This window comes from Eleutherodactylus coqui, chromosome 5 (genome assembly GCF_035609145.1).
Source record: "Eleutherodactylus coqui strain aEleCoq1 chromosome 5, aEleCoq1.hap1, whole genome shotgun sequence".
Lineage (NCBI taxonomy): Eukaryota > Metazoa > Chordata > Amphibia > Anura > Eleutherodactylidae > Eleutherodactylus > Eleutherodactylus coqui.
This window is the reverse complement of record NC_089841.1, coordinates 143,179,666-143,205,848: the sequence shown is the minus strand read 5'-3', so window position 1 is coordinate 143,205,848 and position 26,183 is coordinate 143,179,666. Positions and strand designations below refer to the sequence as shown.

The window sequence follows — 26,183 nt, the reverse complement described above, 5'->3', positions numbered from 1 at the left end:
GTGAAGACCCACTGCCTTGACTGTATGCTATCTGTGTACTCTACCAACAGCATACAGCCGTATGATAGCCCATAAGGCCATTCACATAACCATCAGTCCATGTAGGGAAAAAAAAAAAATCACGAACAAGAATAGGACATGCAATATGCAGGGTTCAGGGAGAACAAACTGCATAGAGATGTGTCTGTGCGGGCCGATGTGCGGTGTGCCCAAGCTTCACGGGTACAACTTGTATACGGTCTTGTGAATCCAGCCTAAAGGCCCATTTAGACACAATGATTATCGCTGACAAGAGGTCGCGCAAGCAACTTTTAAGCGATAATCGTGTCATTTACAGTGCAAGATGATCGCTCAAGATGAGCAATCACCTTGCACTGCCAGCGGAGGATGCAGAAGACAAGCGGGGTGTCCCCGCTTGTCTTCTGCATACAGCTGTTTCCCCGCTCTGAGCGCCCGGCTGTTATACAGCCGAGCGCTCGGAGCGGAGGATGCAGAAGACAAGCGGGGTGTCCCCGCTTGTCTTCTGTATCCAGATGTTTTCTGCACGGAGAGCCCGCCTGTTATACAGCCGAGCGCTCCGTGCTGGGTATGGAGAACAGAGCTGGACTGCTCTGTTCTTCATATTCAGCCTGTGATCAGGGAGCGGGATACAGCTGAAACAATAGTATCAGCTCTATCCCGCTGTGAATGCCTGATAAGGCTGATCGTTGTTTTTCAGCATGGCTTTAGCGAAAACTGCACAATGTCAGTGCAGTTAGACGAAACAATTATCGTTTAAAAGATGGCTTTTGAGTGAGTTTTGAGCGATAATCGTTGTGTCTAAATGGACCGTTACAGCTGCATGATACTCCATATCTCCCTGTAATCAACTCTATGTTAACTAGTGCAAGGAGGAAATAGAAAGTTACAGTCAAGAGAAGACTGGAGCCGCCAGGTATGTAGTATTAACCCTTCCACCAAGGATCCTTACATGACTGAGATACTGAAATTTACACTCTCACTACCCTAGAGCACCAGGGATCCTTAAATAACCTGTTTCACAGCTCAAGACCACTGGGGATCCTTACATTACTCCTTTGGAGCTCAGTCCTTTAACTGCACCACTCAGTAACTACAAGGGCTTACAGGGAACATTGCCTGTGATGCAGGTAAAAGCTACCGGGGGGTAGTGGCCATGAAGATGAGTTGTATTGGGGAGCAGATGAGGCATCAGCAACCATGCAAGATTAGTAAAGCCAGGGGAACAAAATACCTTTATGTTACTGGGCTGTAGAGGAGATGTTGCCGGAATGCCCCCCTCTCTGCTATCACTCCATGCTATGCAAGTGCTTCTCTTTTAAAGGGGTATTCCAAAAACGGACTTTTATCTTCTTAAAGATCGTAAGGACAGGTCATAAAAGACTGATCAGTGAGGTCTCATCACTGATCCCAGAATAATGGTTCCATTTCCCACACTCCTCATCACTGCAGGGATGCTTTTTCCACCCACAGTGATGTCAGACTGAATGGAGCATCAGCTGAGCGTGTGCGGCTGCCGTTTCATTTATTTCAATGGGGCTACTGCAAATAGCCGAGTTCTTGTACTCCGCCATCTCCAGAAGTCCCACTGAAAATGAATGGAGCAGCAATGTGCCTGCGTAAACGTGGCTCTATTCAATCTCCTCCTCACTGCAGGGGGTGGGTATTAGTGTATCTTGACGCCACCAGAAGCTAGGGGGTTGACAGGAGGAATGCCCCTGTCACACCCCTAGCTCCCAATTGGCCCAAGAGCTGAAGGTCCTGGAAGGAGGAAAACTGCCTTCCTTGTCATCAAGTGACAGTAATACCACAGTTTAGTCCCACGGCCATCCCCTCCCATGTGTCAAACAGCTCCAGTGCTAGCACAGCCGGCCCCGCCGCTCAGCACACCTGACCGCTCCTGCAGGGCCACAAAGTGTCCATCCACTTCCGGAGCATTTTCCAAAAAAGGTACTTGTGAGTTATCTGTCACCACTTTAGGTGATTTCACAAATTGTTCACCAATACATATATGTGTAAAAAAAAACACTATTTCTTAAACTCTTTTTATTTCTCCAAAGTACAAATATTTCTAATATTATGCAGGTGGTATAAACGTGGTCATAGCCTGCAAGGTAGCCTCAGATGGGTTGACTGCAAAAAGTGCTGACAGGTAAACCACAAGTACCCCAAAAGGGTAAAGCTGAGGGGGAGTACAGCGGAGGGCGTACAAAGCACAATGACATCGCAGATATCTCTGCCGTTCTGGCGAGATACACCTACAGACTCCTCGGCTCTGATAACATGGCAGATAATCTCAGCAGTCATTAAAAGGTTAACGCTCTGCTTCCTACAACATCTCTTTAGCGGAGTCATTTCCGGTTCTGCACCTGGTCTTATCACCTGCTCAGTGACGTCACGACGCCACGTAACGTGATGACGACCCCAGCTAGCCACGTACGAAGCACAGAACACGTGATTTAGTGTGAGACCACGCCTCTTCTTGACAGCAGCCAGTTTTGCCCAGTCTTTTTCCTGTCGTGGGCGGGTCTAGGGGAGGGTCGCTGGAGACATCGCCATTCTAGGCGGCCGACGCTGAGTGACGGGACCGGGGACAGCCAGGCCGCTGCCGCCACAGCACAGCTACCCAGGAGCCGCTCCGGGGCGGGAACAATGGCTGTAGATAGCAGCAAGTTCAACCATCTGTCCCTTAGTCAACTCAATGAGCTCCTGGAGGATGACGCCAAGCTGGGACATATGGCCCAGGAGATGGATGAGGTGGGTGGCTGGAGCCTGCAAACTGTGGGGGCGGAGGGTAATGTGGACCCCAGGGGGTATGTGCCGCTGTCTTCTTATTGTGTGTGACCCCCCCCACCCCCTCCCCTGAGATGGTACAGTCCTATAGATGTCTATACAGCGCGGCGGAGGCTGACAGTGCGCGGCTCTGTTCCCGGCCGTAGCTCCTCAGGGCTTCCTGGTATAGACGTCAGTGTGACCTGTGTGCGGCGTCCTCCCCGCGCAGGACGTCCCCGAAGCGCCCGGCAGTTGTCGGGGAGCCTCGCATGTCCTGAGGTACATTCCTCCCAGACTGATGTCGCCGAGGAGAGCGGCACCCAGTAGTGGCAGCCCACAGCCGTTCTGTCCCGCATTGTGTGTGAGGGAGGACAGTAGCTGATATCATTATGTATTGGCTTATGGTTTGGACGTCCCTCATTGTGCTGCCACCCTCTATGGCTGCGGCTCAGGCATCGCCGTCCTGGTGCCCACTGACTTCGTCCCCTCGTCCCGGACGAATTCTATAATGGTTGAAATACTTTGCAGCGCCACTTAACGCACTGAGCGGCGGCTTTCAGCACTGACATCGGGGGAACGACAGGGCAGGTAAGTATAACACTTACCTCCCGAACTCTGCGGGTCACCTACTTTCAGGCAGTAAGCTTAGCTTATAGGGTTAATAGTAGGTGACTGATTCCCTTTTAAGTTTATTATTCGGGGTTGTACAGGGACGCTGTCGGCACATTTTGAGCCCCATAAACCCTGTTATGGGGCTCATGTGAAGCAACGGGGAGGCTGTGGAGGCCTGTCCTATACGTCAGGTAACGTTAATATACTATTGATGATGTACGACTTATTGAATAATAATCTGAGGCAATGTTTATTTGTCTGTTTTGTCTTTATTTTTGTTCCACTTTTTTATAAACAGATCCCCAGCGAGGGGTGTAAATGTGCAGCTCAATCTGTAACAAAAACGTTACAAAATTTCAATTAAAATAGTTTGAACCAAATATTTACAGAGTCCCAGTGGCTCCTCAGGAGGTGCGGGCGTGCATGGGGTTGTCCTCAGGAGGTGCGGGCGTGCATGGGGTTGTCCTCAGGAGGTGCGGGCGTGCATGGGGTTGTCCTCAGGAGGTGCGGGCGTGCATGGGGTTGTCCTCAGGAGGTGCGGGCGTGCATGGGGTTGTCCTCAGGAGGTGCGGGCGTGCATGGGGTTGTGGCTCACGGGTCTCCGCTGTCGTGCCAGACACAGTGGCTCATATGGATGACTCGTTTTGCCTATGCAAATATTTTTTTGTGCTAATCGGCAGGTTCATGGACGTCAGACTCCCTAAGGACAGGCCATCAATGCTTAAAGGGGTTGTACCAGAATTTCGGGTTATTGCCCATCCACGGGAAAGGGAGTAAATTGCTGATCAGTGGGGGTCTCACTGCTGAGACCCCAGCCAATCTTGAGAATGGGTGTCCTGTGTGATCGTCGTCCTTACTGTAGGGTTACTTCACGCCCCGCAGTGAGGAGACTAGATGAAGCTCCGGTCGTGCACGCACAGTAGCGCTCCACTCACTTTCAATGGGACTGCCTTAGGCCTCCCTCACACAGGGCGCTTTCAGCGGCGTTTTCAGCCCTGTTGAAAAAGCTGGTTTGAAAAGCGCTGCATGTTCTATCTTTGGCCATTTTCAGCTGAGTCTCCCATTGAAATGAATGGGCAGCGTTTTCAGCTGGGCTGAAAAGGCAGCATTTTGCAAACGCCCTGTGTGAGGGAGGCCTAAGGGTTAGAAGTTGGTGTTCATGTTAGGCTTAGATTAGCTGTAAATACTGCTGTTACAGGGTTAACATGGAAGTACTAACAGTGAAGAATGTAAGCCTAACATGAACACGAACCCCTAACCTTAACTGTCTAGCCCCGGCAACAATCTCTACACACGCTGCTGCTAGGAGTTGACCCGGAGCAGCCGTTCCCCTTGCATGTCCCCTGTAGCCGGCACCTCCTCGCTGCAGTAATCCCCCTGCACTGTAGTTTCCAGCCTTGCCGCTGCAGCTGGGGGATTATAGATGGCTGTGCCTCTCCTGGTGCCAATGCCTCAGCATGTCTTGCCGGCGCTGGTGCGGCCCCCCGCAGGCTTACCACTCTCCTCCCCTGCCGGCTCAGCCTCCTGTGGGTGTCCTTGCGCGGCTGCCGCTCTCCTCCCTGCCGCTGATCTCAGGTTTGCTGCTGTGCTCCATGCCTGTGCTACCTTACTGTCCTTCCAGGACCTGGACGTCAGCCAGCTGAGCAGCCAATCGGCTACAGGGGGCGTAACCAGCCTGTCAGTTTTGTCTCCACCAGTACTTCCTGGTACAATAATACCTGGGCAGAGAGGGAGTGGGAGTTTAGCAGAGCTAAACTCCCATCCCCTGGCCGATGGTATCCTGGGGCTGCGGCGACTATGTGCCTCGGGCGTTAAAAAAGAAGTTGCAGCCTCTCGTTCGCACGATTTTTCAGCCGCGCTGTGGCGTGACACGGCCGGCCAAAGATTGTTACACCTGTGCGAATGAAGCCTCAGGAGGACGTGGTGATGGAGAACTCAATAAAAGAGTTCAGGAGGGGCCTGGATGTTTTTCTTGAGCGTTAGAATATTATGTTATAGCCACGGATTACATCAGATGGGTTGTTTCAGGGATTATTCTGGTTGCTAGATTAGAGTCGGGAAGGAATTTCTTTTTCCTTCCCTAAAATGAAGAAAATTTGGTTTCTCCCTTATTGGATTTTTTTGGTGGCCGTGTTGTATATACACGGTTCTTTCTGTTTGCCAGATATTTAAAGGAACAATAAACCTAAAGTCAACAGAAAATGTTTGTATATAGAACTGGACATCTTCACAACTGCAGGGCTGTTTTTTTCGGAACTTTCCTAAAATTAACCCTTGTATGGCCCCGATCATGAACTTCTGTAAATGCTCAGACTACGTTGAACCTAATAATAAGAGATAATGTGATAAAATATAACAAAACGCTCGGATGAGTTTTCCAAACAAGCTATCATGTGAAAATGGGGAAGGACACATCTCTGGCCCATTATGTGATTTGTATCCTGCACTTCTTGGCAGTTTTCCTCTTCTATATTCGCTATTTCTAACTGCTTTCCTTGAGCAAATGATTGGAGACGGCTGTTATATCACCCATATACTGCAAACATGGAGTAGGATATCGCCTTCTTCACCTTTCTGCAGCGTGGAGGACATTATACAGCAGTACTGAGCAGTGTAAATGTGTATCCAGTACTAGGTGAGATAAAACAGAAGTTAGAAGTTGTCTCTGCCTCTGTCTGTGCTCCAGCAACTTCTTCCCACTCCTCCCCTTTCCATAGACTTCTATGGACTCCCATTGTAATCTGCTTTCCATGTGTATCCAGAGTGATCAGTATAGGAAGTGGGTTAGGGGGGAAGTTGCTTTGAAGTAGAGAAAGAGGCATCTTACACTTTTACAATAAACTTTTTGTAGTATCTTATTTACTCTTCTGGGTTTATGAAAAAAGATTAGCTACTCTTTAGCCCAATGTCCATGGGTGTAGGGGAGCATGGGCGTCCACACATGAATTAAAGCATGCGGATTTGTTTTGTGGACTTTTATTGAATGGGAAACAAATGTCAGCATGCTCCATTTCAGTGTGGTTCCCGCACAGATGGCTTCGATTGAATTTCGGACGGCCTGCGTCTGAACAAACAACCACTCCAATGCGCATATGTGGTGGCACGCCGGTTGGCGCATCTGCAGTGAAGAAAATAGAAGACCCGGACAGGGGCACAGTGTCGTCAGCCGTGGGCAGGGTCTGGTTACACTGCGGATTCCCACATGCGGAATTGGATCTGCTGTGGACATTGGGCCTTAAGTGACCCTTTTTGGCACATTATAGAACTAAGTTTAAAGTTGTAAGCTGCTAAGGGGTTTTCTAAAATGTCCTGTGTGCTGCCTGCCTCTCTAGCTCCCTCTGGTGGGACCCCGCACCTCTTGTTTTTAATCGAGATTAGATTTTTGGCATCTATAGAAACTTAACGAGCGCCTATCATTTGACTTCAGTCTTGTTGGTGCCATGTTTTCCCTTTAGCAACGTAAAATGATCATTTCCATTCTTCCCCCAACAGTAACATCTTGGAGATCCGATCTGCATTACGTTTGGCACCAGCTCTATCTGATAATTGATTTGAGTTGCTTTAAAGCTGCATACAGAATTTCTGTTTTGAGAATCCTTGGTACTAAGATGTGTAATAACTAGTTGGACTCTTGTACTGACTTTGTACCATAATGTTCATGCGGTTTGTGTCTTGTTGACCAATGTGGTATTTAGAGGGTTGGAACAGGCAAAGATTTCTTGAATAAACCATTGTACTTGGCAAAAAAGTTAAACCGGTGGTGTAATCCGCAGCCGTCCACTGAAGTCACAAGGTTGAGTCATTTACAGGCTGTGGAATCAGTGAAGCTTTGCTGCTCACGTGCTGCAGGAGTTCTGTAAACCTATGATTAATATTTCTGATTCAGTGGAAAAATATACTCGGCAGTTTGTGTAATCGGGGCGGTTTGCCCTGTTTTGATATTGTACATGCATATAAGAATCTTCATATGACTCTCGAAAGAAAACTGCACTATGAGCACGTTCCTGGAGTGACCATATCAAAGAAGCTTTCCAAGCAGTATTAGATGTTAGTAAGGGCTCCTGCACACTGGTGATCGCAAATATCACCGTGCTAAAAACGCCACAAAAAATTTTTTTTTGAGCGCCGGAGCTACTTTTTCCCACAAAAACATCACTGCCATTTGCAATTTTCCCGTGCTTTTTCAAAAAATTTTTAACAGAAAAATCAGTAGGATTTTCTAATGTTACAAACTAATCACATCACGCGAAAATCTCAAGTCTGTACTTTGTGATGCAATAGGTGGGAGATAAGCGCTTCCACGTGGAAACGTGGGAGATAAACGCAGAAAGATAAGATGGTTTTTTTTTTTCTTCCGCTCACATCGCATGAGTGAAAACATCGCAAATGTGAAGAAAACCATTGAAAATCATTGCTTTCATAATTCTGCATTTCCACTCGCTCACATCGCTCAAACGTGCGATTTTTCTCACAAGCGTGAAGGCACCCTAATAGCGGGAGAAAGGCTGGAATAAATTCGAATTAAAAACGCTGCAGTAATCGCGGTAAAAAAAACCGGATGTGTGAGTAGTCTTAGTCCCACAGCAGGTTTACCTGCGGACATAATCGACTTTTCAGATTTACATCGGTTCGGTTTTTGTTGGCTGTACCACAGATGCTTAATATGGCCTTGCCCTTGGGGCTCGTTCATACGAGTATATTATGCAGTAACTGGGACCCATTGATTTCAATGGGTTTGTTTACGTGACTTTTTTTTTTTGTCCGAGATGATCGGTCGGGTATTAGTGTTTCTTGACTCCACCAGGAAGAATTGGTGGAGTCCAGATTTAACAGGGGGTGATGCCCCCTGTAGCCTATTGGCTGCAGAGGTCGATGGGCCGCAGGTCTTGGCAGCCCACCAAAGTAATGCAGCTCCAGTGATTTCTGACAGGGATGGAGGGTTAGGATGAGGGCAAAGTGTAACAGTTAGGCCGCCTGCAGACGAGCGGGTCTGATCCCGCGGCGAGACCCGACTCAAGCGCCTGCAGAGACGAGCGCGTACTCACCCGCGCCCGGCGGCCCCGGCTCTTTCATTTGCCGGCTGCTGGGCAGCCGGCGCATGCGCAGACCGGAGCCGGCGGCCGGGTGAGTGACATTTCTGTGCGGGGCTCTGCATAGGAGTGCGTATTGTAATGCACTCCTATGCAGACGCCGCGGTTTGGCCGCGCGGCAAACAAACTGCGGCATGTCCTATTTTTGTGCGGGGCTCGCAGAGCCTCGCACAGATACGTCACTCACCCGGCCGCCGGCTCTGGTCTGCGCATGCGCCGGCAGCCGGCACATGAAAGAGCCGGGGCTGCCAGGCGCGGGTGAGTATGCGCTCGTTTCTGCAGGCGCTCAGGTCGGGTCCCGCTGTGAGAATTCTCGCCGCCGGATCTGACCCGCTCGTCTGCAGGCGGCCTTATATTATATATTTAACTGTTAGACGTACCCCTAACCCGCTCTCCCTGCCACAAATGTTTTGACGCTGCTTTGCCTCACAGCACACAGGTCCCCCATTTCCCTCCCTGCCTCAGTATATTCCCGTTGCCGCTCCCCCTGCGGCCGAAGCAGCCGGGAACGCTGTGACTAGCATAGCTGCTGCTGTGCCCTGTTCCTGCTCAAGGACCGCTGTGACCGTCGTACCGCTGCTGTGCCCTGCTCACGCAGCAGGGCCACAGTACTGTAGAGGTGCCGCTCCACCTGCGGCCACAGCGTCTGTGAGAGATTGTAGTGTGATTGGTGCTGTTGTCCATGGGTCCCACTTCTGCAGCACTTGGATATATGCACAACGCTTCCGCTCCTACAGCAGGGCTGAGCAGGCAGCAGCGCTGAGACAGATGTCCCAATTCGGCTCCCCCGCAATTATCCTTGGTTCCCCGGCTCGTAGCTAGGACCTTAGCTTCTTGAACCTATCGGGAGCGGGGGGGGGGGGGGGGGGTGACAGAGGCGTTACTCCTGTCAGACCCCTAGCTTCTGGTGGCGTCAAGAAACACGAATACCGATCGGTCGTATGAGAAATGCAGCATGACCCATCTTTGTGTGAATTAGACTAATCTCACAAGGGTGAGTGTGATAACGCGCCATGGAACTCTGCCCGATACCACGCTCACCAGTCGGCGCGGCAGAGGATTGTGGAGTGTTTTCAATAGGTAAGCCTCGCATGCACCTCGTATGCCATGCGGTGCTGTTGGCCCCATTGAAAACAATGCAATGGTTAATGCGAGGTGTTCTGACGGAATGTCCAAAAATAGGACATGCCACTAATATATAAATATATATATATATATTTTTTTTCCCCCACTCCACTATACAATGCTGTAAAAAATCACTTGTGTATGACCCCATTTAAAAGAAAGTGGTTCTTATTTGTGCGAGATTTGTGCATCTCGCAACGCACAAAATTTGCGCGATTTTCTCAGGCACGAGAATGGCGTAAAGCAACAAATAGGCCTTTGAAGTGAATGGATTAGAGCAAATACGCAGGAAACCTTCTGCACATTTTTCTTTTATGTAAGTGCGTAAATACGCAGCATGTTTACATGCGCAAAAAACGACAGCCAAAATACGCTGGCAATTGCGACTGATTAAGGTTGCGTAAATAGTGTATTCATGCAGGCGAAACTCGCGTATGCCTGTGAACCAGCCCTTAAAAGGGTTGTCTTGGGGTGTGTTTGATTAAAGGGAACCTGTCACCAGGTGTGAGCCCCATCAAGTAAGTTATGGTGCTCCTACAGCGGGTTCCCTGGAGTTCGGGTAGGTATTACTTACAGTTATCCGGATCTCTGATCCATCGCTGTCGGCCCCAAAAGTTAGTGTGGAGTGTGCAGCCGGACTGCTGTGTGCACACTACCATCAACTGCTATGGAGGTGTTGCAGCGATCCATCCTAACTTTCGGGGGTAACGGCGCTAGATTGGGGAGCCAGGTAAGTATAAGAAATGTGTTCCCGGACTCCAGGGAACCTGCTGTATGAGCACCATAACTTTGTTTATGTTGTTCTTACTGATTCTGGGTAGGTAAAGGGAAGAAGGAAACAACCATAAAAACACAAGCAAAAACCCGTGCTCTCCTCTTGTGCTGCACTCTATTCCCAGACACTCGGTTCCACAAACTAACTTGGTGATCACGTACCATTCATTGTCCGTGTTTTCGCTCCAGCCAATTGCTTGTAAGCCGTCGCCTACACGTGTTTTAGGAAGGAAGCATGTAGGTGTGGATCCTGTTCTGAAGCTTCATTAATCTGCTGGTGGATGGAGTCGTTTATATTTATCGGAGTAGAATGCTCCTGTTTGTTCTGGCGACTCGCTCACGGCCGCAGATCAGTCCCATACAATGACAATTGGGCTAATCTTCCTGTGGAGCCGCCGGCACACCTGTAAAGAAATCCCTGTGTCCCCCTTGGATTTTTGCCACCTATCCTCTTGGAAATCACCGATTTTTGTCTTTGACAAATCCTGAATGTGTGAACGTACCCTAAAGCTAAATTCCGAATTCTTCTGGTTTCCTGTTGCCATAGAACAGTGCATTGTGGGAGACTAGATTACAGTGAGTTGAGCTGTTCCATCACACCGTAGAGATAAACCAATCTTTTTTTTTTTTTTTTTTTTTTTTCCATGGAGGATTGTGCAAGCAGATTTTCACATAACTGGAGGATGATGACATGAAATACTATTCGCAAAGTTATAGAACTTTCCAAGTATGTGTAAAGTACAAGGTAGAAGTTACTGTGTAACTTCCGGGCTCCGTCTGGGTGCAGTGTGTCTTGCTGTCCCGTGGCTGTTTGCACAAGCTCCTATCATGCTTACGTGTAACTGTTCTGGGCTTCAGTATCTATCAAGGTTCAGAGATTGCAGTAACTAGAAACGTGTAATATCATGTGTAACATTACCGTTGCAGGTTAATGCCGGCCTCTCACGGCTATGCGCATAACTGCTGTGGAGCTGGCGGTGACCGGCCCATCACCGCACATGACCGAGTATCACTCACATGCAGTTATGCACAGTCTTCCTGTATTTTGGGGGTATCTTTTTTGGTTTAAATTTCCCGCGCGGTCACTTCACAACGGCACATATATATGCTGCCCATGTGCAATGTAATTCCATATGCGCCGTGTAGAGAACAATGGGCTCTTGCGCATAATACACGGCAAAATAGAACATGTTGCATTCTTTTTTTGTACTCCAGTACTACGCAATGCATGCAAATGTGAAGGGAACTGTGTGGCAATGTATGTAATACCCGGATAGCTTGCGCCTGTGAGAGCCCGGCCTTACTACTTGGGATGCGTTTCATACTGAAAACCTGCAATGAATATAAATGGGATTTAGAAAACTAGTCACATGAAGCAAACACACTGTGGCCTTTACAGCCTGTAGTGCCCTCTGTTCTGGGTTTAACATTCTGTATTATCAGAACTACGATTCATATCGTAATACAGTAATGCACATTGTAGAATTCTTGCAAATCTACAGTAAAACACCACTCGGCCGTAACATCACAACCACTGAGAGATGAAGTGAATAGATCTACCCGTCACTGGGGGGTAATATTGGGCAGGAATTAACGGTCCTTGAAAGTGATGTGTTGGAAGCAAGAAAAGTGTAAAGGATCTGATAGCCAAATTGTCATGGCAAAATAACTGCAGTCAGAGCATCTCCACAACAGCGGGTCTCGTGGAGTCTTCCTAATACACAAGGGTTAGTTACTACGGAGTCGTCTTAAGGCCCATTTAGATACAATGATTAATGCTCAAAAGACGTATTTTGAGCGATATTCGTTGCGTGTAAATTTGCCCATCTTTTAGTTTTCTGCCGAACAATGAATTTCAGTTTGGCTTGAAATCCATCGTTCAGCAGAACAGCTGATAAGAAGAACCGCACACTGTGTTCTGCCTGGGGAGCGTTGATAACAGCTGATTGTCTCAGCTGTAATCAGTGCAGCAGAACCAAGACTTTTTTCAGAGAACAGTGGGCGGTCCTCTGAATAAATTTGGCTCCCAGCAGCTCACAAGCTACTAATTGATACTAATAGACATTAGTACTAGAGGTGAGCGAGCACGCTCGGATAAGGCAGTTACTCAAGCGAGCATCACTCTTCTCGAGTAACTGCATTCTTATCCGAGCCGGCTCGGGGGTGAGCGGGGAGGAGAGAGCTCTCTCTCCCGCCCGTCACCCCGCCGAGTCTGCTCGGACGAGAATGCAGTTACTCGAAGAGCGATGCTCGCTTGAGTAACTGCCTTATCCAAGCGTGCTCGCTCACTTCTAGTTATTACCAATTAGTCGATTATGCAAAATGATCGCTCAAAAGCCATCTTTTGAGCGATCATCTTTGTGTCTAAATGCACCTTAAGAAAGGACAGCTGGTGAATTGGTGTTGAGTTACTGGCAGCCAGGGGTTATTCATGTGCGTGGGGAATGTGAAGGCTAGTCTTGTCTGGCCCAACCCTACAGAAGAGCTACTGTAGTACAAATAGCTGAAACAGTTAATGCTGGCTGTAATAGAAAGGTAACCTAGCTACAGACTGATCGGCGTGCCCATGCTGCCAACTACAGAAGCGCCTTGCGGTAGGCACATTTTAGCATCTAATCAGATCGGACCACCTTCTTTCATTATTGTATGGTCCAGTTTAATCAAGCCCCCTTTTACAACATGTGGATGCCTAGGTGCTTGTAGGAAGAAAAGTCCAGGGAAGGCGATCTGGACAGCGTGCATCTTGTTTCTACGACATGCACATTGCAACAAAAATGACATAATGTTGTTGTATGGGTCAGTACAACTACTACAATACCACATTTATAGTGTGCTTTTTTTTTTTTTTTTTCCCCTGTACTATTTATTTTTATCCAAACATATTTACATTTTTTAAGTTTTCTGCAGCCATAATGTTTTTTTCTGTCTATATAGTTGTGCGCGAACTTTTTTTATTTTTATTTTTTTTGGGACGTCCTGTAGTTTCTATTGGTGCCATTTTGGATTAATTTCGACTTTATCACTTTTTATTACACCCTTTTTTTCATGGAGACAGGTAGACCAAAAAAAGTGCAATTCAGTTTTGTTTGTTTTTTATGTCCATGTTCACCGTGCAGGGTAAATAATGCGTTACTTTGATAGTTTGGACTTTTATGGGCAAAACCATACCAGACGTGTTTTTTTTTTTGTTTATTTTTTTTAATATAATATTTAGATTTTTATTATAAATATGGTTATTTTAAAGCGCTTTTTCTTTTTTTTTGTTAATAAAACTTTTTTTCGAACTAATTTTTACATTTTTATTTTTAGTCCCCAGAGGGGCAAGAACTTGCAATGGTTTGATCGCTCCTGTGGGGGGCAGTGTGGGACCCCCGAACATCAGTCAGGGCATTTAAATGCCGGTGTCAGCATTGACGGCTGCATTTAAAGGGTTAACAGCTCTGATAAGCAGTGTGGCTTATTGGAGCTGTTGCATGCGGGGCTTTCGGCTGTAAAAAAGAAGCCAGAGTCCACATTGTATGGAGCAGGATCAACCTGAGGTCTCCCTCCATACATATTCTGAACCTGCAGGGCACAACTGTACGCCCTGTAGTGTTAAGGGGTTAATGTTATAGCTGATCGTTGCATATTCACATGTAGTGAAGTTACTTTTATCAGTGATCCAATATTTATGCATATACCCACAGAGTAAACGAGCTATAATGATGATGCGCCACATAGCCCAAACCTGCATGCGGTCTTACCACAGATTGCCTAAGTTTCTACATGTGGTTTTTGGTCCTGTACACTAGAAATTAGTCAAAACCCTGTACAAACCACGTGGCCAGGAACGCACTGGAGAACTACAGCTGTGTGTGTTAATCCTTATGTTAATCCCTGCTCCTGTGTGATCATATTCACATGTCCACTAGCAAAATTGAATTGTGGATTCTGCGAGTGAAATTTTGCCCATAGGAAATCATTGGCCATCTGCGGTCAATTACATTGAATTTTGCACCTGCAAATGGCATTTTAATGGTTTTTTTTTTTTTTGCGTTTTTAACGCGCAGCAAAAAAAACGCAGCATGCTCCATTTTAGTGCGGATCGGCCACATTGCTATCTATAGGTGGGGATATCCTCATGCAAGAAAAAATACCATTTAAAGCAAATCCACGTGGAATCTGCAGCAGAAATCTGTGTTTTTCTAGTGGATTATGTACTGAGGAGCCTCCATCAGCGGGTGTCCTGCCTCGCTTGGAAGAGCAGGTGCATATAGCTTGAACTGAGAACCAGACTTGAGTGAAGGTGGGATTCTCCACCGGTAACATGGAGAACCATCTTCACATACATTGTCCTGCTAGAAAGGAAGACTTTCAGTGAGCTTCAGATTATGTCTTAACCCCTTAAGGACCAGGGCATTGGTCCTAAAGGACCAGACACGTTTTAGGGATTTTGCACATGTGGTGGTTTTACTGCCCTATTTTAATTTGTTTTCTACTTCAGCTTCCAAAATAATTTTTGCTGGTTGTTTTTTGTTTTTTTTTTCTTCCCCCTACGACATATAAGGCTTGCTTTTAGAAAATTTTTTTTTTAATGTTTTCATTAACCTCGTCTTTCCTTTTTTTTAAATTTTTTTTATTTCATACTTTCCCACTGTTTCAGTTACAGGGAAAAACATCACCCTGTAGTGACAATGGTCACCAACAGAGCTGATATAGGTGTGCTAAGACCCTGCAGCTCTGCTGTGACAGAGGACACCCGGGTGTCAAATAATACTTCCACTTTCGCTCTTTAGTACGTAGTGCACATTGAGCGCTATGTAGCCTGGGAAGAAGGCAGAAATGGTTTAAAAACCACTTCTGCCTGCTCCTCTGGGTGTATCTGACAGCCGAGGACCCGACATGTTCCTGCTTGATTGCAGGAACAGTAGCTTTAATCCCACGCCGTACCTTTGCTATCGGTCGGGATTAAAGCCCAGGACTAAGTGCTGTATATTTGTCACCCTTGTTTCTTAAGTGGTTAATAAAGTGATCTGTTAATATTCTATTCAGTGTATGTTTTGCGGAGAAACTGGCAAGCATTGATGAAATAACACGGTGTACCCTGTTCCCGATGGTATCTGTCTGCCTGTACCATCTGTGAATCGGGCTTGCATGTTGAAGTCTGGCTGTTGTGTTGCTTCAAAAATCCAAGGCACTTACAGTTAAGGCTCTTAAATGCTTACAAAAGTTTATTCAAATACCATCGCACATGGGGGCAAAGAATGCAAATCGCATGAAAGGGACCGCCGTAATAATCTGTGGCGCGGTCTTGCCATGCCCCGTGCAGGCAGTGGGATGACAATGGCTTGTATGTATTCAAGTTGCCTGCTGTTACATTGTTGCGGTTTGTCTTTCGGTAGGTTCAGAATGTGCAGCTGAACAAGGAGATGACTCTCGCTGGGAACAGGAGTCTAGCAGAGTCCAACCTGCTCTACCAGCCTAAGCTGGACAACCAAAAAGCCACTCTCACCCAGAAGTACCAGGAACTACAGGCGCTTATGGAATTACATCAGCTGAAGAAAACCAAGCTGGGTAAAATCTTCAGTTACTTTCTATTATCTTTCACGTGTTGTAAGTGAGGAGGGTGAAGCGGCCACCATTCGTGTGTTTAGTGTAATCTCCTTATCGGGGCGACCGCCCCTCTGCTCATGTTGTAATACTTCTGAAATTTTAAGTGGAAGGTCCAGAGTGCCAGGGAGCGGTATACATATCATGTTACTATCCTACCCTATCAGGGCCTCCAGCATTACATGATGGCTACTAAAGGGAATGTGTCATCAGGAAATTACATACATAAATTCATTGTTCATTATAATTGTACTTCACCTTCAAGTTTGGAAACACTCCTTTAAAAGGGTTGTGAGAAAATCTTTTTTTTTTTTTTTTAACAAGCTAGTCCGCAATTGCAAAACATAGCAAGTGCTGTTAGTATCCTCTTCCTGCTAACGTCATGTTTGCAGGCTGCGGTCGGTCTGTGCTGTCCCATAAACTGGCTGCAGTGACAGGTCTACAGGACGTCACTGGCTGACTGCAGCCTGCAAATATGTCATTAGCAGGAAGATAGGAGGAGAGGAACATAACACATTTCTTATGTTGAACCCCTTTCGTGACTGCCAATACGCCTTTTTATGGTGGTCCATAATGGGCTTTAAACCTGCATATACATCTTTTGAAGGCGGTGGCTTGGCTAACTACTGACAGTCGGGCTCCTGACTTCACTTTTGGACTCCTTGAAGTATACACCCTTTGCCTGTTATGACGCGATGATACGATCATAATGCAGTGTATCAATTTTCACGTTTTGTTTTTTTGGGGGGGTGGGGATAAGCTTTCGTTCTTTGTGAAATACCTCCCAGGGGCGATTCTGACTGGCGATTCACATGGGGTGTTACCAGACTTCTAGAGGATACTGTATTTTATTGTACTGCTGGAGGTCTAGATAAGGTGGGATGACGCTAATATACATTTCATACCACCTGATGGTACGTTAACACGGAGCAATTATCATTCAGAAATTCAGAAAATCATTCAAACAAGCTAAACTGTTTAAACGTGAGCCAACAACAAATGAGAATTGTGCGCTTCTTGTTCGTCATTCAGTTTCAGCTGACGTAAAACCCAGCGCCGGCTTGTGCATTTATCATGCAGTTTAAACACTGATCCTTAAGTGCTTCTTATCGGAATGGGAAGTGTGATTGTTCTCAGTGAGAGCAACCAAGTAATCTTGTAGATATGATACCTTTTAATGGCTAACAAAAATACATGATGTAATAGTGAGCTTTTAGCATCATGTATTTTTGTTGGCCATTAAAAGTTATCATATCAACAAGATTACTTGGTTTCTCTCAATCAGAACAATCACACTTTGCTCTACGGACTAACACGGTACTAAACTCTTCTCGTTTTACTTATAGTAATGGGAAACGCTGAATGATTTAGTGCATTAAACCTGCATGGTTCTCAACAAGAATCGTGCAGCCCAAACAAGCTGGACGGGTGCGGACGGACGGGCTGGTTATGATGTTACCAGCTCGTTTGCTTCACGGTCAGTGTAAAAGGAACATGAGATCCTTCACTATATTGCATCCTTCTCTTCCCTATTATCTTCTCTATTGTGTGAACAAGGTTATCTATCCTGTTTATGTCCACAATAAAATGGGTGTATTCAGGGTTTTATTTTTTCTTCCGCTCTCTCGCTCTCCTGTCATGGCCGCCTTAGACCCTCCAGTTTTTTCCCTAAACTGCATCTGTAGCTTAGTGAGGCACCTCACAAAGCTGCCCTAGACCTGCCCTGCACTGTGCTGATATGGCTGAAGCAGATTTGTCCGCAGATGAGTTTATCTGGTTGGTTAACATTGAAATCATTTAAAATTGTGCCTCCAAGACTTGCAGGAAAAGCCTTGTACAGCTGGTATATTGTGGCAATTTTTACATGCATTCTTTTGCATAAAGCGAGAAGTGAATTTAAATTCAAAACACTTCAAAATTTGTGGCATCAAAAACTGTTGTGTTAATAAATAAAAACCCGCTGTGTTAGGAACATTTTTCTTGGTGATTTTGTTACACAAGTGAAGATTCTTTCAAAGTTAATGCAATCATCTGTTACTGATATATGCCGTGTTTTCCCCAAATTAGACCTACCCCAAAAATAATCTCTAGCCTGATCTTTCAGGATTTTTGGGGAGGCTTGAAATACAAGCCCTGGTTACATTATATAAATTTAAAAAAAAAGGAATACATGACCCAGCAGGCCCAGTCGAGGTCCGCCCAGCGCCGTTCCCGCAGTCCTCGGCCGCCCAAGGATCACTTCCTGGTTACAGGATTCATAAATTTTGCCTCCACAAAGCGATGGTTGTAATTGGCTCATCAAGCACTACATTGATTGGTTGAGCAGCGCTAGAAGAACAAATCACAGCCATTGTTTCGTGGAGATGGGATATATGAATCCTATTATCAGGAAGTGATCCTGTGTGGGCCGCTGAGGACTGCAGGAACTGGAGAGCAGCAAGATGGACCTGGACCGAGCCTGCTAGGTAAGGAAAATAAGACCTAGCTCCTCTTTTGGGGCAAAATTAATGACTGTCTTATTTTCAGGGAAAAACAGTAGCATAACAAAAGAAATATTAAAGTTAGGGCTACTGACTGTCTGTCCGCTGTCTCTAACACTGTCCTCTCTACCTAAAACTAAACCTCTCTAAAACTAACCTACTGGTGTTTCTCCCCTCTACTAACCGACCTCATCCTGACTTCTCCATCTCAGTGTGTGGCGCCACCATAACTCCCAGACAGCACACCCGCTGCCTTGGGGTTATTTTTGACGCTGATCTCTCCTTTAATCCCTACAGCCACTCTGTGGCCCGAACAGGTCAGCTGCACCTCAAGAACATCGCAAGAATCCATCCAGCCCTTTCTCACAGTGAACACAATAAAAACGCTCCCTGTTGCCCTCATCCACTCCCACCTCGATTATTGCAACTCTTTGCTGATCGGCCTCCCCTACGCCAGACTCTACCCTCTCCAATCCATCCTGAATGCAGCAGCCAGGCTCATCTTCCTGTCCAGCCGCTACGCGGATGCCTCTGCCCTGTGCCAGTCACTACATTGGCTGCCCATCAAATACAGAATTCAATTCAAACTCACTACCTTCATCCATAAAGCCCTCCACAGCGCAGCGCCCCCCCCCCCTACATTGCCTCCCTCATCTCAATCCATCACCCAGCCCGAACCCTCCGCTCTGCTAACAAAACTAAACTGAGTGCCCCTTTATTTCAAACCTCTCATTCCTGCCTCCGAGACTTCTCCCGAGCAGCACCAGTTCTTTGGAACGCACTCCCAAAGGCTATCCGGGCAATCCAGGACTCACAAAACTTCAGGCGTGCTCTAAAAACGCACCTTTTCGGGGAGGCATACCATATCTCCTTAACCAAACCCCTCTGTACTCCGCCTGATAATATGCTCCCTGTCCTACAGACTGCAATCCCTGCTAACCACCATCAACTGCCCCTGCAGTCATACGTCTGACCATTGTCTGTGTATAACATCCCTCACTCTCCACCTCGCCATACCGGGCACATGTCCAGCCCCTTTACCTTCTGTATCACCCCATTACTTGTAGTATATAAGCTCGTTGGAGCAGGACCCTCACCCCTATTGTTTCCATCAACTGATTACTATGTAACCGTGGTTCTGTAATTTTTGTACCTTTGTCTTCCTGTATTCCCCCTGTCTATGTAAGCGCTGCGGAATATGTTGGCGCTATACAAATAAAGATTATTGATATTATTACATGGTGATGTGTCACGCAACAGCAACAAAAAATCTGACGTATTCAGAGCTGCAATTTGACTGTTAAATAGATAAAACGCAAACAAGTTGCAGTCGCGGCAACTAGTAACCAAAATCCAACAGATTTGGATTTTTTGTGACACCGGTGCCTGACAATCATTAGATGCCACATTGCAGTGTGACACTGCGAGCTTTGGGACGTGTGATACATGTCACCATGTAGCCCTAGACTAAAGGCAAAATATTATTGTATTCCACAGTTCCTGATTTATTTGTATTGATATTGATTTGTTCCAGATCAGCAGTCGATTAATGCATCACTGGAAACGTTATTAGCACTTCTGCAGGCCGAAGGCGCCAAGATCGAGGAAGAGACAGAGGTAACTTATATGATTCGTTTTATGCACCATGTTGGCCTCTGATGCTACCCATAATACTCTGTGTGATTGGTGCTCATGGTGTTGGGCATGACCTATTGTCCATTACTTCATACATTTTCCTGCTTGCGGTGTGTTTGCAGGGTGTCAAGTGGCAATTATGGCACCCCAGTGCCTGAAAGTGGCCAACAGGCTTATCACGTATAGGTTCTGAGCGATCGCATGTTTAAAGGGGTTGTCCCGAGGCAGCAAGTGGGTCTATACACTTCTGCATGGCCATAATAATGCACTTTGTAATGTACATTGTGCATTAATTATGAGCCATACAGAAGTTATAAAAAGTTTTATACTTACCTGCTCCGTTGCTGGCGTCCTCGTCTCCATGGTGCCGACTAATTTTCGCCCTCCGATGGCCAAATTAGCCGCGCTTGCGGAGTCCGGGTCTTCTCCTCTTCTCTATGGGGCTCCGTGTAGCTCCGCCCCGTCACGTGCCGATTCCAGCCAATCAGGAGGCTGGAATCGGCAATGGACCGCACAGAAGCCCTGCGGTCCATGAAGACAGAGGATCCCGGCGGCCATCTTCAGCAGGTGAGTATGAAGACGCCGGACCGCCGGGATTCAGGTAAGCGCTGTGCGGGTGGTTTTTTTAACCCCTGCATCGGGGTTGTCTCGCGCCGAACGGGGGGGGGGTTTAAAAAAAAAAAAACCCGTTTCGGCGCGGGACATCTCCTTTAAGTCCCCCTTATCAAAAAAAAACCCCCTGTTCCCATTTCTTATGTGAAAAAATACAAGCAATGGAAAAACAAACTATTTGGAAAAAAATGTTTTTTCCTGCATGGTAAATGCTACCAAACCAAAATACACAATGCCAGAATTGCTGTTTCTTTGGTCATTTCAATCTTGTAAAAATTTGAATACAAAGTTAATAAAACTCAAAATACAACATTTTACAGTGCACGCCTTATTCGGCTTTCTTTGCTCTGAAGACAGGCAGCAGTGACAGTCCTGTGACTACCCTGCAGCACAGCATTATTGGACTAGGTGATGGTGTGACTGCATTATAGCTCTCTGAAGTGTACATTTTTGGATGTCTAATCACTGCATTGTGTTAAGTGTAACACGTGGCTGAAGGCTGTAGTGGAGCAGCTAGAATTTATCATCATGGATGATATAAAGAGTCGCCTTCACAGGAGCTACTCTGCAGAAGTCAGATGTGCAGTCTTACTGCAGTGTTGTGCTGCTTCAATGAAACAAGTAAACTCAATGTGCAACAACCCTGAGCGTCTTCTCACTATTAAATAAAAAACACAAAAGAATTGTCTAAAAACATTTTATTTGGTAAAGAGGTAAACATTAGCATTCAGAGGTCCACCAGCGACTTTTTTTTATAGTTGAAGTGATTCTGTCACCATCTTTTTGCAGCCCTCAGAGCTGCACACAGGTAGTGAGTCACACTGATTGCAGTGATGTGTACCTGTGCAGTAGTTTTGGAGAAACATACATGTTAGTAGCAACAACATACATAGAGGACTGCAGGAAGTGCTCCTCAGTATTTATGAGCTGCAAGCTAGCTCCATCCACCCCGCCCTCAAGCAGCTAATTGCTTATTGCTGTGCATAGAGAGAGCTGTCAGACAGTTGTCAGTCAGTGAACGGAGGGTGTGGGCAGGGCTAGCCAGCAGCTCATGTATATTGATGACCAGCCCTGTGTCTAACTGCTACTAATAAAATGCAAGTTTCTCCAAAACTATTGCACAGATACATACAGCAGACCTATCAATACAGTGAATACGCATGTCACTCCTTAATGCTGCAGAAAGATGGTGACAAATCCGTTAAAGGAGTATTCCCATCCTAAGGTCTTATCCCATCTTGCTGCTCTTGCTGCACTGCTTATATGATTTCCATTTTCCTCTATGGCAGTGCTCGGCTTTTTTCATGATTCCTGCAGCTAGCAGGGCAAATCGTTGGGATGAGTCAAGGTCCAAGATGGGAATAAGCTTTTAAGTTGGCCCTACAATAGAGATTTTAGATACCAAATTTAGGCCAGTTTCATTCTCCTGTCAGTGGCTGTATGTGACTCGCTGTGACAACTGTTGAAGGCCGATCTGTTGTGGTGGATTATTCTCTGTTGGTTTTGAAAGCGGTCATTGGTAATGCTTGGAAAGTATTAGGGCGAGCAGCTGATGTACATCCCATCAATAGAAGCCCAGACCGGGGCTGAGCTCAAGGCAGAGGTTGATAGGAGACGACTGCATTAAATCTCTGGCAGCCTTGGGTAGAGTTTGTAGGTTGCCACTTAAAACTTTGCAACAATCATCTGCTACATTTTAGGATTTCATATTCACTACAGGCATCCTTGCTGTATGGCATCTGTTGGAATCGCCTAGTGGGGTGATCTAGATTCTGAATATGGGAGTTTGGTGAACATCTTACACTGTTTGCAGTAGGAGAGGAGGATTTGCTGGGTCTATCTAAACACAGCATGGTACAGAAAGTTAGAGAAGCGGTCACCACCTTTTTTTTTTCTTTTCCACGCCAGAGTTCTGGTGTAAAAGCCTTTGAAATGGAAACCTAAATAAGCAGGTAGGGGAACATTTCTAGTGTTCCCTGACAATAGCTAAATGTATAATTTTGGATATTTGTTTTCACAGAATATGGCTGAAAACTTTCTTGATGGCGGTATCCAGATGGATTCCTTTATTGATGAATATCTCTCAAAGCGCAAATTGGCACACTTACGGCGTGTGAAAATTGAGAAACTTCAAGAGATGGTGTTGAAAGGACAGAGACTTCCTCAGGTTTCTTTGCAGCCACAATCAAGACCATCTGAAGTTCCCCAGGCACCTTCATCGTCCTACCCAGCAGCTTTCAATACACCACCTACAGTCATGCCTAGAAGAGCTGTTCCTCCTCCACCACCTGTGCAAGCTGGAATGTATCCAACCCCTTTTACAATGGCCACACAGCAGCCTGCTCCTGGGCTCCCATATGCAGCCTCTCCTTGTCCCCCTGTTCCCTCACGGATAGGATATCAGCCTCCAGGTCAGATGCCGCAGCCTGGTTACCCTGTTCCATATTCACCTCAATATCCCCCAGCTCTTCCTCAAAGACCACCTCAACGGCTGCCTCCAAACCCTGGCTTTATCTTGTAGTGATACAACATGGGTTTGCCTCAGTCAAACATTGGTGCTCCCAACTTCACAGCAGCTCTATTGTTCTGTGAGCTGGATATGTATGAAACCTATACATATTGGTATATTATACAGCAAGCCGCAGGGCTACTGTCCTTAAGTGATTGGCCACTCCTACCTTCTCTGTTTAGAAGAACATTACAATTTGGCTTGTAAACTAATAATTTTCATGTCGGGTGGTTGGAGACAGATTTTGTAGGTTTAGGTTGTGAAAGAAATGTGCGTGCAGACAGAACAGAGATCACGTTTGTGAAAAGGATTCATTCCTATTTCCTGTGCCACTGTGTTGCTTTATATCCATGCTGAATTATACTCGTGAATGCTGCATTGGAATGAACTGTTCAGTTGTGCTGCAGCCATTGGTAACATTAAAATCAACTGCCTGTGTATGCGAGAGAACAAAGAAACATGCACTGGTGCAAAGCCAAAATCCTCAGGTTTCCTGTAACCTCCTACGAGGCCTGTGCAGAAAGCTGAACAGTGAGGTTTGCACTGCATATCTTGTACCTAATTTTCAATGTGTCTAACAATAACTTAATAAAAGATCAAGAGATCACAGTAATGTTACCGTAAAATACCTAGGACATTAACAGGATCATTCAGGGATTAGAATGTTACTAAATGTAGATTGTGTGGATACAATTATATTTTTCTTTTTTTTTTTTTGGTCTGACCGATGCGTTTTGTCACTTATGCACATGGCTTTGATGTGCCTTAGCCTAACTGCTTCCTCCTGGACTCTAGGAGACTGCATATCTTGTCTGAACTGCTCATTGCTTGCCTCCGATTGCTTGGAAGGGCTGCGTAGGTTATAAAAGTTTTTGGTTTGCATAATCTGCAGCTGCCCTCCTTCTATTACAAGTGATGAGAATAGAATTTTATTCACTTTCTACCTTAAATCGCGTTTAAAAAGAGGTAAATGGAAACTGTTATTTTATTTATGCAAATTGTCAAAGGCATGGCCATTTATGCAAGTGGTCATTTTTGAGATATCTTAGCTAGTGTTTTATAGTCCCTTTTTATTGGCAACAGAATAGGATTAAGGCATAGGTTCACAATTTGTCGATGTGATCCATATAAAAAAAAAAAGTTTAATAAATACATTGCATTACTGATCATGCACTCATTTCCTACCTGTATTATAAGCCAGAGCTGCAATCAAAATTCTTGGTTGCAATTCCCATATATGAACACAAGGGGGGAATTTATCAAAGCACTTGCAGAAAAATTTGCTACTTTTGTTTTATTCCAGAAAACTGTTGCATGCTGTTTGTTGTCAAACACTTGCAACTTTTTCAGTTTTTCCACAGCTCTTGCAACTTTTCAAAAAGGGAGGGGGGTGGCCTCCTGTCAACCGACAGATTTACTAAAAATTTATAGCCCAAATCTAGACCCCCTCTAGTTTGTGTAGACTTACTTTCATGGCTCATGGCCAGAGAAAAGATGGGCTAAATTTATGAAGACTTGTGCACTTCATAATAAACTAGGCACGTGTTACTCCAGCGGTCTTCAGCTTAAGACGCCTACTGAAACGCCAATCTTAAAGGGGTTGTCCCGCGCCGAAACTGTTTTTTTTTTTTTTCAATAGCCCCCCCCCCCCCGTTCGGCGCGAGACAAACCCGATGCAGGGGTTAAAAAAAAAAAAGTCCAGTACTTACCCGAATCCCCGCGCTCCCGCGACTTCTTACTTACCTTAGTAAGATGGCCGCCGGGATCTTCACCCACGATGGACCGCAGGTCTTCTCCCATGGTGCACGGTGGGCTCTGTGCGCTCCATTGCCGATTCCAGCCTCCTGATTGGCTGGAATCGGCACACGTGACAGGGCGGAGCTACAAGGAGCAGCTCTCCGGCACGAGCGGCCCCATTCGGAAGGGAGAAGACAGGACTGCGCAAGCGCGTCTAATCGGGCGATTAGACGCTGAAATTAGACGGCACCATGGAGACGAGGACGCTAGCAACGGAACAGGTAAGTGAATAACTTCTGTATGGCTCATATTTAATGCACAATGTACATTACAAAGTGCATTAATATGGCCATACAGAAGTGTATAACCCCACTTGCTTTCGCGGGACAACCCCTTTAATAAATGTGGGCCTATGTGGCATATAGTGCAGAATGAAGAATACAGCTGTGGAGTACAAACTGAAGATGCAGTTTCTTCATCAAGTGAATCTATTGTGTTGTGTAGCTCCAGTAAAAGAATAAAATGGTAGGAGGTGTTTTAAGATGTGGTAAAGCCATAAGTTTGAAGCATTTACAGAACCAGGCTGAACTGGTATGTAGGAATTGGTGTTACATTGCACTACTGAGTAAGCACAGACGTTTTCAAGATTCGTTGTCTATATCCTGACCATTAAACAGTCTAACATTTATTTTTACAGGGTATCGGACGATTTGTAACCTTACCTGTGTTGTGGTCTGTATAGCACCAAGATGCTCTTATGTACAACCAGATGTCATAATATACCTTTTATGGCTTTATATATTTTTATTCCTTGGCTCTTTTGAAAGATCTCCATATATAGAAAACAGAATACTGTTATGCAAAAATTACTTAGACATATTCCGTCTGATTTATTAGCAGCGTAGTCGCCTGGCTCTAGGGGTATTCGGCCTTTCCTTTACATCATTTCTGCACTGAAGACCAAAAGGAGACTGCTAGTTAGATGTGCGGAGACTCTCTAATCCCTCCATGCAGACACTACACTAGTACATGTTTTATAGTGTAAAATTAATGTAAAGGTTTATGTTTAACTAATATTGCAGTTGTTAATTTACCTTGATATTTTCAATAAATTACAAACACCAGATTTGATTTTACATTGTGATATTTGTTATGTACTTTTTCCATATACTTGCCTTGTACACTGAAGCTGTCCCATACACAATAGCAGAACTCTTTATACAGTGGCCT

The 26,183-nt window shown here is 45.8% G+C and overlaps 1 protein-coding gene across 1 annotated transcript; it reads left to right on the top strand.

Moving 5' to 3' along the window:
- The first annotated feature begins 2,540 nt into the window (after positions 1–2,540).
- On the top strand, positions 2,541–26,079 carry VPS37B (VPS37B subunit of ESCRT-I). The gene is made up of 4 exons (XM_066603319.1): positions 2,541–2,775; positions 15,773–15,944; positions 19,995–20,077; positions 22,728–26,079. The coding sequence occupies exons 1-4, from the start codon at positions 2,671–2,673 to the stop codon at positions 23,226–23,228; spliced, it is 861 nt and encodes a 286-aa protein (XP_066459416.1). The 5' UTR covers positions 2,541–2,670; the 3' UTR covers positions 23,229–26,079.
- The last annotated feature ends 104 nt before the right edge of the window (positions 26,080–26,183 follow it).

What these genes read in the sequence shown, in the direction of transcription:
- VPS37B (XM_066603319.1), top strand. Translation starts at nt 2,671, where the DNA reads ATGGCTGTAGATAGCAGCAAGTTCAACCATCTGTCCCTTAGTCAACTC. An exon ending in TGGCCCAGGAGATGGATGAG is followed by an intron (nt 2,776 to 15,772) that starts GTGGGTGGCTGG and finishes GTCTTTCGGTAG; the next exon opens with GTTCAGAATGTGCAGCTGAA. An exon ending in AGATCGAGGAAGAGACAGAG is followed by an intron (nt 20,078 to 22,727) that starts GTAACTTATATG and finishes TTGTTTTCACAG; the next exon opens with AATATGGCTGAAAACTTTCT.